This window comes from Balaenoptera borealis (assembly GCF_965194805.1).
Source record: "Balaenoptera borealis genome assembly, chromosome: 5".
Taxonomy (NCBI): Eukaryota; Metazoa; Chordata; class Mammalia; order Artiodactyla; family Balaenopteridae; genus Balaenoptera; species Balaenoptera borealis.
Genome location: NC_138862.1, coordinates 59132089 through 59150699, shown reverse-complemented (window position 1 = coordinate 59150699; position 18611 = coordinate 59132089). Strand labels below are relative to the sequence as shown.

The 18611-nt window shown below is 38.9% G+C and overlaps 2 protein-coding genes across 3 annotated transcripts in view; one reads left to right on the top strand and one right to left on the bottom strand.

The window, feature by feature from the left end:
* Positions 1-10871, bottom strand: part of LOC309630044 (uncharacterized protein) — a 47404-nt gene extending 36533 nt beyond the window's left edge. For both annotated transcript variants that reach the window (XM_082394806.1, XM_082394807.1), the window contains exon 1: positions 8256-10871. In XM_082394806.1, the coding sequence (XP_082250932.1) occupies positions 8256-8349 (94 nt within the window). In that variant the 5' untranslated portion in view covers positions 8350-10871. The remainder of the gene's footprint in view (positions 1-8255) is intronic.
* A 43-nt stretch (positions 10872-10914) lies between these two features.
* The window catches only part of SLC9C1 (solute carrier family 9 member C1), a 100495-nt gene continuing 92798 nt past the window's right edge, over positions 10915-18611 (top strand). Inside the window, exon 1 of the mRNA XM_082394810.1 lies at positions 10915-18267. Within this exon, the coding sequence (XP_082250936.1) occupies positions 18108-18267 (160 nt within the window). The 5' untranslated portion in view covers positions 10915-18107. The remainder of the gene's footprint in view (positions 18268-18611) is intronic.

Here is an 18611-nt window from a genome sequence, read left to right as displayed (position 1 = left end):
AAAAAAAAGGTTGAGCAAAATATTTGAGTATGCTCATCACAAGAGAGAATGTATAAATGGCCAATAAATATTAAAGATGCTCAACTTCTTTAGTCACCAAGGAAATGCAAATTAAAACCTGAACTACACATGCATCAGAATAACTAACATGAAAGTTAGACAATACCAAGTTTGGTGAGAGAGAGTTAATGACAGATAAAATGAATCTATGTTTTAAGAAGTTAAGATGGTGGTACTCTTAGGAGAAGACAGTAAAAGAAAGGGGGCATAAATAAGACTTTGGGATGCTGTTAATGTTCTGTTCTTGATTTGTGCTGGATATATTGGTGTTGTCACTATGAAAATTAATCAAACTATATACTTATGTTTATACACTTCATGTATGTCTGTTTTACTGAAATGCTAAGGTTAAAAAAAATCTTCGAGAGGCTCCTTCAAGATGGTGGAGGAATAAGACGTGGAGATCACCTTCCTCCCCACAAATACATCAAAACTACACGTACATGTGGAACAACTCCTACAGGACAGATACTGAATGCTGGCAGAAGACCTCAGACTTCCCAAAAGACACCCTCAGGTGACCTACATGCAGAGGCAGGGCGAAATCCAAAGCTGAACCACAGGAGATGTGTGAACAAAGAAGAGAAAGGGAAATTTCTCCCAGTAGCCTCAGGAGCAGCAGATTAAATCTCGACAATCAACTTGATGTACCCTGCATCCCTGGAATACCTGAATAAACAAGGAGTCATCCCAAAATTGAGGTGGTGGACTTTGGGATCAACTGTAGACTTGGGGTTTGCTTTCTGCATCTAATTTGTTTCTGGTTTTATGTTTATCTTAGTTTAGTATTTAGAGCTTATTATAATTGGTAGATTTGTTTACTGATTTGGTTGCTCTCTTCCTTTTTTAAAATATATATATATATTTTTTTCCTTTTTCTCTTTTTGTGAGAGTGTACATGTATACTTCTTTGTGTGATTTTTGTCTGTATAGTTTTGCTTTTGCCATTTGTCCTAGGGTTCTGACAGTCCATTTATTTTTGTTTTGTTTTTCTTGTATACTTTTTAGCTCTTGTCATCATTGGTGGATTTGTTTTTTCATTCTGTTCCTCTCTTCTTTCTTTCTCTCTTTCTTTTTTAAATTACTTTTAAATTTTTTATTTGTAATAATTTTTTTATTTTGATAACTTTATTTTCTTTCTTTCTTTCTTTCTTTCTTTCTTTCTTTCTTTCTTTCTTTCTTTCTTTTTATTTCTCCCTTTTCTTATGAGTCATGTGGCTGACAGCATCTTGGTCCTCTGGCCAGGGGTCAGGCCTGAGCCTCTGAGGTGGGAGATCCGAGTTCAGGATATTTGTCAAGCAGAGATCTCCTGGCCCCACGTATATCAAAATGGTGCAAGCTCTCTCAGAGATCTCGTCTCAATGCTAAGACCCATCACCACTCAACGACCAGCAAGCTACAGTGCTGGACACCCTATGCCAAACAACTAGCAAGACAGGAACACAACACCACCCATTAGCAGAGAGGCTGCTTAAAAACAAAATAAGTTCACAGACACCCCAAAACACACAACCACAAGGAAGACAAGATCCAGCCTCATCCACCAGAACACAGGCATCAGTCCCCTCCACCAGGAAGACTACACAACACATTGGACCAACCTTACCCACTGGGGGCACTGGGGGCAGACACCAAAAACAATGGGAACTACAAACTTGCAGCCTGCAAAAAGGAGACACCAAACACAGTAAGTTAAGCAAAATGAGAAGACAGAGAAATACACAGTAGATGAAAGAGCAAGGTAAAAACCCACCAGACCAAACAAATAAAGAGGAAATAAGCAGTCTACCTGAAAAAGAATTCAGAGTAATGATAGTAAAGATGATCCAAAATCTTGGAAATAGAAGAATTAAAAAGCAAACAAACAATGATGAACAACACAATAAATGAAATTAAAAATTCTCTAGAATGAATCAATAGCAGAATAACTTAGGTGGAAGTATGGATAACAGACCTGGAAGATAAGATAGTGGAAATAACTACTGCAGAGCAGAATAAAGAAAAAAGAATGAAAAGAATTGAGAACAATCTCAGAGACCTCTGGGACAACATTAAAAACACCAACATTTGAATTATAGGGGTCCCAGAAGAAGAAGAGAAAAAGAAAGGGACTGAGAAAATATTTGAAGAGATTATGGGTGAAAACTTCCCCAATATGGGAAATAGTCAGTCAAGTCCAGAAAGTGCAGAGAGTCCCATACAGGATAAATCCAAGGAGAAACACGCCAAGACACATACTAATCAAACTATCAAAAATTAAATACAAAGAAAAAATATTAAAGGCAGCAAGGGAAAAGCAACAATTAACATACAATGGAAGCCCCATAACGTTTAAAGCTGATCTTTCAGCAGAAATGCTGCAAGCCAGAAGGGAGTGTCAGGACATATTTACAGTGATGAAAGGGAAAAACCTACAACCAAGATTAATCTACCCAGCAAGGATCTCATTCAGATTTGATAAAGAAATTAAACCATTACAGACAAGCAAAAGCTAAGAGAATTCAGCACTACCAAACCAGCTTTACAACAAATGCTGAAGGAACTTCTCTAGGCAGGAAAGACAAGAGAAAGAAAAGACCTACAATAACAAACCCAAAACAATTAAGAAAAGTGTAATAGGAACATACATATCAATAATTACCTTAAATGTAAATGGATTAAATGCTACAACCAAAAGACATAGACTGGCTGAATGGATACAAAAACAAGACCTGCATATATGCTGTCTACAAGAGACCCACTTCAAACCTAGGGACACATACAGACTGAAAATGAGGGGATGGAAAAAGATATTCCATGCAAATGGAAATCAAAAGAAAGCTGGAGTAGCAATTCTCATATCACACAAAATAGACTTTAAAATAAAGACTATTTCAAGAGACAAAGAAGGACACTGCATAATGATCAAGGGGTCAATCCAAGAAGAAGATAAAACAATTGTAAATATTTATGCACCCAACATAGGAGCACCTCAATACATAAGGAAAATGCTAACAGCCATAAAAGGGGAAATCGACAGTAACACAGTCATAGTAGGGGACTTTAACACCCCACATTCACCAATGGATAGATCATTGAAAATGAAAATAAATAAGGAAACACAAACTTTAAATTATACATTACACAAGATGGACTTAATTGATATTTATAGGACATTCCATCCAAAAACAGCAGATTACACTTTCTTCTTAAGTGCTCATGGAACATTCTCCAGGATAGATCATATCTTGGGTCACTAATCAAGCTTTGGTAAATTTAAGAAAATTGAAATCGTATCAAGTATCTTTTCCGACCACAATACTATGAGACTAGATATCAAATACAGGAAAAAAAATGTAAAAACATAAAAACACATGGAGGCTAAACATTACACTACTAAATAACCAAGAGATCACTGAAGACATCAAAGAGGAAATCAAAAAATACCTAGAAACAAATGACAATGAAAACACGATGACCCAAAACCTATGGGATGCAGCAAAAGAAGTTCTAAGAGGGAAGTTTATAGCAATACAGTCTTACCTCAAGAAACAAGAAACATCTCAAATAAACAACCTAACCTTACACCTAAAGCAATTAGAGAAAGAAGAACAAAAACCCCAAAGTTAGCAGAAGGAGAGAAATCATAAAGATCAGATCAGAAATAAATGAAAAAGAAATGAAGGAAACAATAGCAAAGATCAATAAAACTAAAAGCTGGTTCTTTGAGAAGATAAACAAAATGGATAAATCGTTAACCAGACTCATCAAGAAAAATAGGGAGAAGACTCAAAGCAATAGAATTAGAAATGAAAAAGGAGAAGTACCAACTGCCACTTCAGAAATACAAAGGATCATGAGAGATGTCATGTTACTTCAAGCAACTATATGCCAATAAAATGGACAACCTGGAAGAAATGGACAAATTCTTAGAAAAGCACAACCTTCCGAGACTGAACCAGGAAGAAATAGAAAATATAAACAGACCAATCACAAACACTGAAATTGAGACTGTGATGAAAAATCTTCCAACAAACAAAAGCCCAGGACCAGAAGGCTTCACAGGCGAATTCTATCAAACATTTAGAGAAGAGCTAACACCTATCCTTCTCAAACTCTTCCAAAATAAAGCAGAGGGAGGAACACTCCCAAACTCATTCTATGAGGCCACCATCACCCTGATAACAAAACCAGACAAAGATGTCACAAAAAAAGAAAACTACAGGCTAATATCACTGATGAAAAAAGATGCAAAAATCCTTAACAAAATACTAGCAAACAGAATCCAACAACACATTAAAAGGATCATACACCATGATCAAGTGGGGTTTATCCCAGGAATGCAATGATTTTTCAATATATGCAAATCAATCAATGTGATACACCATATTAACAAATTGAAGGAGAAAAACCATATGATCATCTCAATAGATGCAGAAAAAGCTTCTGACAAAATTCAACACTAATTTATGATAAAAACCCTCCAGAAAGTAGACATACAGGGAACTTACCTCAACATAATAAAGGCCATATATGACAAACCCACAGCCAACATCATTCTCAATGGTGAAAAACTGAAACCATTTCCACTAAGATCAGGAACAAGACAAGATTGCCCACTCTCACCACTATTATTCAACATAGTTTTGGCAGTTTTAGCCACACAGTCAGAGACGAAAAAGATATAAAAGGAATCCAAATCAGAAAAGAAGTAAAACTGTCATTGTTTGCAGATGACATGATACTATATATAGAGAATCCTAAAGATGCTACCAGAAAACTACTAGAGCTAATCAATGAATTTGGTAAAGTAGTAGGATACAAAATTAATGCACAGAAATCTCTTGCATTCCTATACACTAATGATGAAAAATCTGAAACAGAAATTAAGGAAACACTCCCATTTACCATGGCAACAAAAAGAATCAATACCTAGGAATAAACCTACCTAAGGAGACAAAAGACCTGTATGCAGAAAACTATAAGACACTGATGAAAGAAATTAAAGATGATACCAACAGATGGAGAGATATACCATGTTCTTGGATTGGAAGAATCAACATTGTGAAAATGACTCTACTACCCAAAGCAATCTACAGATTCAATGCAATCCCTATCAAACTACCAATGGCATTTTTCACAGAACTAGTACCAAAAATTTCACAATTTGTATGGAAACACAAAAGACCCCAAATAGCCAAAGCAATCTTGAGAAAGAAAACTGGAGCTGGAGGAATCAGGCTCCTAGACTTCAGACTATACTACAAAGCTACAATAATCAAGACAGTATGGTACTGGCACAAAAACAGAAATATAGATCAATGGTACAGGATAGAAAGCCCAGAGATAAACGCACACACATATGGTCACCTTATCTTCGATAAAGGAGGCAAGAATATACAATGGAGAAAAGACAGCCTCTTCAATAAGTGGTGCTGGAAAAACTGGACAGCTACATGTAAAAGAATGAAATGAGAACACTCCCGAACACCATACACAAAAATAAACTCAAAATGGATTAAAGAGCTAAATGTAAGGCCAGACACTATAAAACTCTTAGAGGAAAACATAGGCAGAACACTCCATGACATAAATCACAGCAAGATCCTTTTTGACCCACTTCCTAGAGAAATGGAAATAAAAACAAAAATAAACAAATGAAACCTATTGAAACTTAAAAGCTTTTGCATAGCAAAGGAAGCAAGAAACAAGACGAAAAGACAACCCTCAGAATGGGAGAAAATATTTGCAAATGAAGCAACTGACAAAGAATTAATCTCCAAAATTTATAAGCAGCTCATGCAGCTCAATATCAAAAAAAAACAAACAACCCAATCCAAAATTGGGCAGAAGACCTAAACAGACATTTCTCCAAAGAAGTTATACAGATTGCCAACAAACACATGAAAGTATGCTCAGCATCACTAATCATTAGAGAAATGCAAATCAAAGCTACAATGAGGTATCACCACACACCAGTCAGAAGGGCCATCATCAAAAAATCTACAAACAGTAAATGCTGGAGAGGGTGTGGAGAAGAGGAACCTTCTTGCACTGTTGGTGGGAATGTAAATTGATACAGCCACTATGGAGAACAGCATGGAGGTTCCTTAAAAAACTAAAAAAAAACTACCATACAACCCAGCAAACTACTGGGCATATACCCTGGAAAAACTATAATTCAAAAAGAGTCACGTACCACAGTGTTCATTCCAGGTCTATTTACAATAGCCAGGACATGGAAACAACCTAAGTATGCATAGACAGATGAATGGATAAAGCAGATGTGGCCCATATATACAATGGAATATTACTCAGCCATAAAAAGAAACGAAATTGAGTTATTCGTAGTGAGGTGGATGGACCTAGAGACTGTCATACAGAGTGAAGTAAGTCAGAAAGAGAAAAACAAATACTGTACGCTAACACATATATATGAAATCTAAAACAAAAAAAGGGTTCTGAAGAACCTAGGGGCAGGACAGGAATAAAGACGCAGACATATAGAATGGACTTGAGGACACGGTGGGGTGGAAGGGTAAGCTGGGAAGAAGTGAGAGATTGTCATGGACTTATATACACTATCAAATGTAAAATAGTTAGCTAGTGGGAAGCAGCCTCATAGCACAGGGAAATCAGCTCGGTGCTTGTGACCACCTAGAGGGGTGGGATACGGAAGGTGGTAAGGAGACTCAAGAGGGAGGAGATATGGGGATATGTATATGTATAGCTGTTTCACTTTGTTATAAAGCAGAAACTAACACACCATTGTAAAGCAATTATACTCCAATAAAGATGTTAAAAAAAAAATCTTCATGTACTTTACTTACCTCATGTTATGCTCTCTGCTTTTCATCCACTTCTCTTGATTTTCATGTTCAAATTATAAGCAAAATTTTTTTCAAATAATTTTCAAAAATTTCTTGGTCTGGAACTATGTACACAGTATTGTAGAATATTTAAATACATATCACAAGTTTGTTGCATACATAGTATTTCATTTGTCAACAAAAGACTGTGATGATGTCCTACCTGGGCTACTTTCAAGAGTGTGGTTTTGTAGGAATCCTTTACCTTCCTAAGCCTCAGGATTTTCATCTGAAAAATGGGCTTAGCGGTACCTGACTCACAGAATATTGTGAATATGAAAGGAGAACATATAGATGTAATGCTGGTTATAAATAACCATAGACATTTTAGTTATCATGGGTGATATAGTCCCTGCCCTCAAGGAAAAAGGGAAAAGTATTAAGGGAAGTCAAATGAGCAACACAAAAGAGTTACAAGCTAACGATTACTATTTCCATAACAATTTCTATAACTGGGTTTACCACACTCCTTCACTATTACTTGTTCACATGCGTGTGTCCCTTACTAGATTCTGAGTTACTTGGTGACAGTCTTCTCCATTTTGCATTTTAGATGCAGAAGTAAGTTAAGGAGAAAAAACCTGAACATAATGGTTTCCTGTACCTGTCACACTCTTTTTTTTCCTCAGCATAGGTCACCCCACATATAACTTTTGATTGAACCATCTAGCTAAATTCAAATGATACTTGCCCCATGAAAAAATCCTTAACTAGAAGTTATCATGATTTTTTTTCTCTGCTGTTCCTATAGAACATTAGTTATTGCCTTTACTGTGAACCAAACTGATTTTAGATGGATTTGAGTTAAATATCTTTAATCAAATTATTTTTTAATGACTAGAAAAAAGCAGGACTTGAATATTTACTAAATCTTTGATGTGTTTCAGGTGTACCTCAGTTTGTAATGATAAGCAAACCCACAAAAAACCCCAACAGATATGACAACACAAAAATGAAAATTTCTTAATGACCAAGAAGAGCCTCAAAACAAGTCAAACTTAAAAGGCAAATGGGCTGCAAGGAATACTGCAAAACTAACTAACTTGCAAAGAGTTCATTTGCTTCCAGCAGGTTTCTGGCTCCCCTGTTTGAGCTACTTGGGCTCACTTCAGAAGCAGTGCTTATTATATTTCTTTCATTCTCTGTTTACTAAGTCACTGTTTCAAATATGCTCAACTTAAACTGTTTGCTAGTTGTCAACAACTTGGATAGCTACATGATTAACATGCAGACCCAAACATAATGTCCTCTTCACCTAACCTTATGAAAGTAAAAAGACTACAGCCTGGTATTTATTTGCCATTGATTTCCACCCAAATGCATTCGAGAGAAAAAGTAGAAATTTACCTGATCCTTGTACCCTGAGGGGTAGCATGAGGAGCTGGATAATAGGATGGCATGGAAAGCCCATGAAATTTGATGATAAAATCTTCACTAACATTTGCAGTATTTCATTTTCTAACTGAACTCTGGAACTGAAATGAAGCGTTTACAGCCAAATCTGTTACTCAGTAACCACTTGCTCCGAAAATCCGTTAAAACATTGTCTTGATTTTTAACTTCCTGTGTGCCAACCCTACTCAGAATCCTAGGTCTACGCATAAAATTTTACTTAAACCTATCTGCCTGCTGTCCTGTAGCTGTCACATGATTCATACACAGGGCCTCAAAACTTACCTGCTGACTTGCAAGAAAATTTAATTAGCTCTTCTTTGGGTAGTGTTACTAACCTTTCCCAGTTTTTTATGTATGTCATGCATATCAAACTAGTTTACCTACAGTGAGATCAGGTGAAAAGACCGCTTTCCACAGAGGTATGTTAAGTGTCTAAAAATCATTCCTCTCAGGATCTAATCCCTAAAATCCATCTCCCCAAACAGCTGGAGTGGGAAAATTAAAAAATAACTTTCCTGTAAAATCATTAAGCAGTTTCAAAGTAAATACTATTTATGTATTAAAATGAAAAAACAAACAAACAAACAGGTCATTTTCACCTTCCTATAAACTCCTCTCTCTATATACAATTTTAAGTAGAGGGAAAGCACTCCTTGCTTGGTGCTTTTGGTTTCTATTTTTCTCCCTTCAGTTCCAACCCAGCCACCTGCTTATTGGTGTTTTATGCACATGAATTCATACCAGCTTCCCCAGAAGGTCTTCCTCCTGCTGGAATCCTGGAAAAGCTGTGTTCATTCTCTACCGGTTCACAGCATACTTTTTTAATGTGATCAATTCATTTGAAAATGAGGATTTTTTTTCCTCCTGCACTTCTGTTATTGCTGGTTAAATGATTAGTGTCTTCTGGACTGTATGTCCTCTCTTACAAGTTATGGTTGGTGATCTTTATCCAGAATCTCCTAGAATTACACTTAATTAGCCAAACAGACCAGGGGTGGGGCATTGAAACCAGGGCTAGGACTTGGGGAAATTAGTGTTCTCAGAGAAGTGCAGTTGGGCTTAGCTTCTCTGGAGTGAGATCATTAACCAGCCTCCAGTTAGTACACACATAGCCATACCCTCACCCCACCCCGCGTTAATGTGTGCACATACTGAACACGTTTTGGGCACTAAGCCTTTTCTTTTCTCTTTTTGTCACTCATAAATGCCTCTAAAAATTACCTTCTCCTCTCATAACTTTTTCCTCAGCTCCTGTCTCAGGAAAACAAAAGCCTCTATTGGCATAGATGGTCCCCACCCTCCCCCCACCTCATATACCAATATCCATCTCTTTCTTATGGCTCTAGGTATTGGAGGTCTTTCTTTCCTGACTTCCCTTAAGACAAAACTTCCCTCTATCTAAATTCCAGCTTCTAAACCCACACTTATAAGTCTACTACCCACCTGAGAGAGGTTGCCTTGGTAATGAGACAGAGAAAACTCAGTTTTCAAAGGGAAATGGAAACTGATGCTGAATAATGAATATATTACCTCTGGTTTGGGGAGCTCTTCCTGAGATAGAGAAAGAACTCATTGTGAGTAAAACGTATTAGGATTAAATGCCCAGCAGCCTCTGGGTCAGGGAGAAGCACTGCTGCTATGTTGGGGAACAGGAAGTTCTACTGAGGTGAAAACCCTGCCCCTGATTCTTTTCTTGTGAGTAATAAAGATGTGAACACAAGCATTATAACTTTGAAGAATGACTGGGATCCCAGCAAAGTACTCTAAAGGAAACCGTGTCTAAAAAATTAAAGGAAAGTGTATTAAGAATGATGTATCACCAAGTATAAAATATCGATAAAGAGATTAAAAATTATAAAAAGGAATGTACAGAAATTCTGGATTAGAAAAGTGTAACTGAAATGAAACATTCACTAGAAATGCTCAACGACTGGTTCAAGGAGGCAAAGGTTAGAATCAATAAACTTGGAGATAGATCTAGTCTGAGAAACAGAAAAAAGACTGAGGAAAAATGAACAGAACCTCAGAGATCTGTGGAACACTATCTGAGCACCACCATATTTGTAAGGAAAGTCCCAGAAGGAGAAGGGATACAGAAAGGGGATAGAAAGAATATTTTAAAAAATAATGCCTGAGGGCTTCCCTGGTGGCTCAGTGGTTAAGAATCCGCCTGCCAATGCAGGGGACACTGGTTCGAGCCCTGGTCCGGGAAGATCCCACATGCCGCGGAGCAACTAAGCCTGTGCACCACAACTACTGAGCCTGCGCGCCTATAGCCCATGCTCTGCAACAGGAGAAGCCACCGCAATGAGAAGCCCGCGCACTGCAACGGAGAGTAGCCCCCGCTCGCCGCAACTAGAGAAAGCCCGCGCGCAGCAACGAAGACCCAATGCAGCCAAAAATAAATAAATAAAATAAATAAATTTTTTACAATGCCCGAAAACTTTCCAAATTTGATTTAAAAAACATTAGTCTAAATATCCAAGAAGATCAGTAAATTCTATGTAGAATAAATATAAAAAGATCCACACCAAGGCACATCATAATCAAACATAATCAAAGACAAAGAGAACAAAAAAAAAAAAAAAAAAAAGACAAAGAGAACATTGAAAGTAGCACAAGATTTTCAATAACATTAACAGCTAATTTTTATCAAAAACCTTTGCAAGGCAGAAATAGAGACACAGATGTAGAGAACAAACATATGGACACCAAGGGGGGAAAGCCGGAGGTGGGATGAATTGGGAGATTGGGATTGACATATATACACCAATATGTATAAAATAGATAACTACTGAGAACCTGCTGTTAGAGCACAGGGAACTCTACTTCACTTTGCTGTACACTAGAAACTAACACAACATTGTAAAACAACGATACCCCAATTAAAATTAAAAAGTGCTAAGAGGAGTGGCCAAGATGGAGGACTATGAAGACCCTGAGCTCACCCTCTCCCATGGGTACACCAAAATTACAGCTATTCACACATAAATTATTGATGAGAAAAAACTGGAAGACTAGCAGAAAATATCTTGCACAACTAAAGATATAAAGAAGGAGCCACAATGAGACGGATAGGACAGGTGGAAATGTGGTACAGTCAAGACCCACACCCCTGGGTGGGTAACCCACAAATGGGAGGATAATTACAATTGCAGAGGTTCTCCCAAAGAAGCAAGGGGTTTGAGACCCAAATTGGGCTCCCCAGCCTAGGGGTACTGCACCAGGAAGATGATTCCTCCAGAACATTTGGCTTTGAAGGCAGGCAGGGCTTGCTTTCAGGAGAGCCAGAGGGCTATAGGAGATAAAGACTCCACTCCCAAAGGGCACACACAGAATCTCACATGCTTCGGGAACCAGGGCAGAAGCAGTCATTTGAAAGAAGCCTGGATCAGAGCAACATGCTGATCTTGGAGAGCCTCCTGGAGAGGCAGAAGGCAGCAGGGGCTTGCCCCAGGGACATAGACACTGGTGGCAGCCATTTGGGGAGTTCATTCTGCCATGTGGCCCGGGTGCTGGCAAGACCCATTTTGGAATCCTGCCTCTAGCTTATAAGTGCCAGGACTCAGCCCCATCCATCAGCCTGTGGCCTGGGACACCTTAGGACAAGCAATGAGCTGAGTGGAGACACAGCTGTACCCACCAGTAGACTTCCCGCCCTAATACCGCAGATCCCACACCTGCCTCAGGGCCTGGCCCTGTCCACCAGAGGACCCTGGACCCAGGGGTCCTCTGGCACTATCCCTGGGACCCACAGGGTCCTGCAGCCAGAGACCCTGGGATCCAGTTCCATCCACCAGTTAGCTGGCAGTAGCCCTAGGGCCAGCCTCACCCACCAGTGGGTAGGCACCAGCCCCAGGACCACGGCAGACCTTCAGTCAGCTACCCTGGGGTCTGGAATCACCCACCAGCAGGGCAACACCAGCTCAGATCATGCCAGACCTTGCAGCCAACCATGTCAAAAATCAGCCCCCCTTACCAGCAGGCCTACACAAGCTCTGAGACCTCCAGGGTCCTGTAGCTTGAGACTTGGGAACCTGACTCCACCACAAGTGTGGCAGCTCTAGCCCTGGGATCCTCTAGGCACCAGCCCCACCCAATAGAAGGTAAATACCAGATCTGAGACAACTTGGACACCTCAGCCAGCCACCATGGGATCTACCCCACTCACCAGTGGGCCAACACCAGCTTTGGGACAGCCCAAACCCAACAGCCAGCCATGTCAAAAACCAATCCTACCCACCTGCAAGCCAACACTAGATCTGAGTCTGCCAGCCCCACATTCACCCACTGCAGCACACATCTCTGCCCACCAGTAGACCAGAACTACACCAGGACCTCCTGAGTCCATGTGGCCAGCAGCCTTGTGACCTGAGCCTGTCTTCCAGTGGCTGGGAGCCTCTTGCAAGGCAAGGCATGGCAACCAACCAAACCAGAGGCCAGAAGGACCCATATAGCCAAAATAGGGAGCACCTCTAGAGCATAGAGCCAAATAAGAATCTAGATTTCAAAATCATTACAAAATTCCTTCCCAAATATTTTATGATGAGAGTGGGAATATGAAATTTGGCTCTATGGTAGTATCACTAAGTAATTTCAATGAAAATATCCTTTTCATATTATGTTTAGAAAAAAGAAATGAGTCTATCATTATTCCAAAAAATTTCCCTAGATAAAGGACTCAGAAGATAAAGTCTATCTTGCCTGTCTTGATTGCATTCTCCTACATGGTTAGAATAGCCATTGTCTCCCTCTCTCTCTTTTTTGTTCCCTAACCCAGCAATCTGCATCCTCATATTTCAAAATCTCTATCACTCTATCTTATCTAGATAAGAATTCTGGGAAAACAGTGTCTATTGGCTCTTTGTCAGAAATCCACTGTTCCTAAGCTTTAAATTAATATACCAATACAATTTCTGGAGGTTCCTTTTCACCTTTGTTTATTTTATTTTTTTTAAATAAACGGCCTTAAGGCTTCAGGGGTTGCCGTAGATGTGCAGGGACAATGATGCTGTGTAGCGCCTTCTAGGACTGTATTTCGTCAGCCAATCAAGTCAGGGGCTGTGAAGCTGAAGCCAATGGGTGCAGACCAGGGGCGGGGCTTACAGCAAGTAACTGTCAGTGAGGTAGCAGTTAGTTGCGGCTGTTCTAGGGTGAACGGACTAGGTAGCCTCCACTTATCACCTACATACCACACGATACTCCTCCTGAGGCTCTAGATGGTGAGTCCTCCCTTGGCTTCCCCTTCAGGAAGTTGCCCTTCCCCTTGGGTACTTTCTTCCGCAAAGAAGAACAAATGATCCCACAGTGTTCCAGCTACAGATTCAGCCAGCCACTCCCTCTTGTAGTTTCCAACTTTCCTATGGCAGCCAATCAAACACTTTTCCGAAGATCAACCAGCCTTTCAGTGTGAATTTCTGTCCCTTAACCCCTGCCCGTCCTCCATTACACTTCCCATATCAACTTTCCGGACTTCTGCTCACCTGCCTGGTGATTGTACCCTTTGCCTTATGAGGCACCAAGAAGAAAGCACACTGATGCCTTGGTGAATCTCCTCAGGTGTATGCAGCAGAGCCGAGAGGGAGGAAGGGCTCGTTCTGAGTGAAGAAGCCTTAGGAGGGCAACAGACTGCTCACCTTCAGAGTCTGTGAGTAAGGCCCTGCTGTACTGTGTGGAGAGTCTTCTGCAGAGACAACCCAACCCCAGTTCTGCATCTGTCATAAATCAATGAGAACTTTACAGCTAATGAAGATTACTGGGATCCCACAGCTCTCTTTTCAGGATGATTTGGTCACCTAATTCCTGCAAAATGTGGTGATTAAAAGGAAGAAAGATTTCCCATTTTCAAGTACAGAGTGAATCAGTACGATTTCCACTCCATGAGAGAGAATTTCTCAAGGCTGAGTGATGTTGAGGACAAATCCACATGCCATTTTTGAGAGGACAGTTATTAACTCCACACAGAAAGAGATTTGAGGCATTATTTAATTTATTAATAAGTTAATATAGGAAACCTATGTGGCAATTTCAAGACAAATCAATATTTTTTACTTAATGAGACATTAACTCATAAACGTATTCAAAATTGTCAAAAGTCAAGTTAAGCTGAAGAAGAGTTTTAATTACATTGAAAAACTTTAATCTAAGCTGCTACTTCTTTACCCATATCCTTTAAAGTATCAAACTAGAATAATATTAGCATTTACATGCTAACTTAACATGAGATCATTTTGGTCAGGGGAAAAGTTTGTTAGGAGAATTTGGAGTAGAGGTTGAAGAAGCCAAATTGAGTATTTACAGCCAAACAGGGAAATTCTGTTGAACTTGATCATATATGTCCCTAAAGTTCAAGAATAATTAAGATTTGGAGTAATTTTATTCTTTTATGAAAGGGATTTATTAGGATTGAATGTATAAACACTTATTAAGGTTTCCTTTTTTTTTTCTTTCTTTCTTTATTTTTTTATTGGGGTATAGTTGTTTTACAATGCTGTGTTAGATTCTACGGTACAGCAAAGTGGAGTTCCCTGTGCTATACAGTAGGTTCTCATTAGTAATTTTTTATGTATTAGTGTATGTATGTCAATCCCAATCTCCCAATTCATCCCACCCCCCCGTTCCCCTCTTGGTGCCCATACGTTTGTTCTCTACACCTGTGTCTCTATTTCTGCCTTGCAAACAGGTTCACCTGCACCATTTTCCTAGATTCCACATATATGCGTTAATAATATATGATATTTGTTTTTCTCTTTCTGACTTACTTCACTCTGTATGACAGCCTCTAGGTCCATCCACATCTCTACAAATGACCCCATTTTGTTCCTTTTTATGGCTGAGTAATATTCCATTGTATGTATGTACCACATCTTCTTTATCAATTCTTCTGTCAATGGGCATTTAGGTTGCTTCCATGACCTGGCTATTGTAAATAGTGCCGCAATGAACATTGGGGTACATGTGTCTTTTTGAGTTATGGTTATTAAGGTTTCAAATAAACAATTTTAGAAATGAGAAAATGCTTATGGGAACATGTATCCCTGCTTTTAGTTTGGAAAACAATACTTTCCTTAACTGTATTAAATTCTGAGAGCCTATAGGAATGTATAACTATGATGCAGAAAATATTTTTCCTTTTTTTGGTCAAACACGTTTGCTCCAGAATATTTAGTCCTGGAGTAATAGTGAGAAAATTAATAGGTGAAATTGACAATATTTTCCTAAATAGTTTGATGCTGAGAGCAAATACCATCAGTCTATCACACTGTTCTTCCCTAATGGCACAGATTTCTCCTAGAGCAGTGCTTCTAAATAATGGCTGATTATTAGAATCGCTGGGAAGTTTTTAGGTTCCTAATACTCAGGCTGCACCTTAGACCGATTAAATTAACCTCTGTGGTGCCACCCAGGTATCTGTATTTTTAAAACTCTCTGATTCCAATATGCAGTCAAGGTTGAAAATCTCTGTCTTAGAGGGATAACTGAGCTTGCTCTCCTCTATCACTTAAATTACCATCAAGATCCCTTGGTCTACTTTCAGTTCTTAACATGTTAAAGTGAGGTTAAGGAATTTAGAAATCCTTTGAGGAAAAATGAAACAAACCAAAAAAAAGCAGCCCCAAATATCAGGGAACTGGTCTGGCACCCAGAGCTAGGTGTCACTTAGTGTTACTACAAGCTGGTCTGATGCTCACAGCTAGTCCATGTTGTTCTCCTGTTGGACATAATCTCACAGAACATCAAAATCAGATGAGTTCACTAGGAGACCATAAATAGAGTTGGACAAAAAGAAGTCACCATGCAACCCATACAGTACCAAACATCCCCTCCCTCATCTAAAATGAGTGGCTTCTGCTTCTGTACTCATCACAGCTTTATCCCCATTCTAGTCTGCTTTCGCTATACATAAGATTTATCGCGATACCCAATCACAGAATTGTCCTTGCTTTCTGACAGCACCCAAGTTATAGTAAACTCTCACTTCCTTAGACCCTCTCCAAAATTACCCAGATCCACAATTAGTTCTTTCTAACATCCTTTTACTGAACCTCCCAACAGTTCCCCAGGGTGAATGGCCTCCCTCACTGAGACACATAATAATCCAAACTTGTCAACTACAGATGTGTTTCTGGGGTTTTCACCAGAAGGACATTGATACCCTTTCTCAAAATACCTGACTCAAAATATTGAAAATAAGCTGGCTTTGAGACTGAAAATTGAGCAATGCTGCCTTTGAGTTGGGTGAATCACAGTGGTTACTAACATTGGCTACACATTAAAATTGCCTGGGGAGCCCAAGCTGCCACCCAGACTGATTTAAATAGGAATCGCTGAGGATAAGACTCAGGCAATAGTATCGTTATAGCTCTCCAGGTGATTTCAAATAAAATTATAAATACAGGGAGAGGAATTACATAGACTGGGAAACTATACAGATTAGAAAACTGAGGCCAACAGCAAGTTGCCCAGAGTCTTTTACCTTGCAAGCCGCAGCCCATCAGATCTTTGTGTGCAGAGAGTCGCAATCTGACCAGAGAGTCAGCACTTTTACATTGGTGCTAATATGGTACAGCATTAGTAAACAGTGTTCACAAGGCCCTTTGATGCTGGTAATACAATACCATGTGGAAAGAAGCAGAAAGTATAATTATATAAGGATGAACAGAACTATGTAAATAAAATATATAAAAGCCACTAGATGGCATGACTGCATATTTTTTTTTCTGTTTTTGAAATGCTTCTTTACATATTTATTTCAAAAATATTCACAATAAGCATGTATTCATTTAATTTTCTTTCAAAAGTTTGTTTTTATAGTCAGTAAAGAGCATATTATAAAACATATGTATGTGAAATATGAAACTGAAAAAGACATTGCTGGATTGTGAGAGGAAGTTTAGTAATAACTAATTGATTGCTTAGCGAGGCAGCCAGATGAGATGCTAATAGACACCAGAAAAGGTTAAGCCAATATTATGAGAGAATTGGAAGAGTTCCCTGCATGAAGTTTAAGACCCCGATGTAAAACTTTCCTCACCATGGGAAGCAAGTGGGATTGGCAGACAGCAGCTATCACCTATTTCTTCAAACCAAGACACACCATGGCCCTTGTTCCTTTTCCAAGAAGTAACAACAGAAACATGTAACAACTCCCTTGTTTTAAATCATTTTGTTTTCAATATTTTTCTTAGGTCCTTGGTTGCTATAAAAATATTTAAAAGTTAGAGAAAACATGGCCCATCAATGTCTCAAAGGAGATAAAAGAAGGCTGTTATTGAACATCATCATGGTTTATTAATTTCTGTCTGGATAGAACAACAAAAGAGATCAGCATATTCTCACCACCACCACTTCCTACTTTGGAATAGCTGCCAGAACATGCTTCCAGAGGCTCAGATAAGCTGAGAGCAAACCCCTCAGTTGTCCATCCTCAGAACTAAGTAACCTGTACCAGCTTGTGGTCCTGGTGACTGGTTAGATGAAAAATCCTCTTTTCAGCTGGATAGATACAGGGCGAAAAATAGCTGAGTAGTGCTTGACATCATAAGAACACAGGATGACACTGGCTCGTCTCTATCACTTGGGGTTGTAATTCTTCTATCATTTAAATTGAAAGCATTGTTGAAGAGGGAGGCATCCCTAATTTTGGCACACCCTAAGAAATCACTAGAAATAACTAAAGAGAAATATAGGCTTTTTATTTATTTTTTAAGAAAAGCTGTAGAAGGCCACCAAGAAGGAAAATCTTATGTTCTTTTGGTCCTAGGTGAGTTTTGCAGAGTCCTAAGAGTTGGATTCAGACGGCCTATGAGAAACCACAGGATGAATGGCCTTGTTTCTAATTTCACTTTTCTTAACAAAGGATTTACCAACATATGGCTGGATTTTTTTAGGAATACATTCATGAAAAGTTCTCAGGAACTCCCTGAAATCATTCTAATATTGTCTTTGATCTGTACAATCGGAGGTAGGTGTAATTCTTTTTATTTAAGTGTGTCTTGTGGATGTATTTTGTAAATGTCACCAGAGAGAATTAAGAAAAGTAGCAATAATAGGAAATTAGATTTTTTTTCTAAATTCATACCTCTATACCAAGATTTTCAATCAAATGAATCCAACAGTAATCTGCCCTTGAGGAAAGACCATGTAGATCTGATCCACATTCTTCACCTCTATTGAGTTCAGAGTATTCATACCTTCTTACTTGCTAGGTCGTGGTTAGATTTAAGTGACGTGGGGAATTGAACCAGATAAGCAGAAAATCAAAGGTTAGGGATTTTATTGTTACCTGCATCATCATAAGCTAGAGTT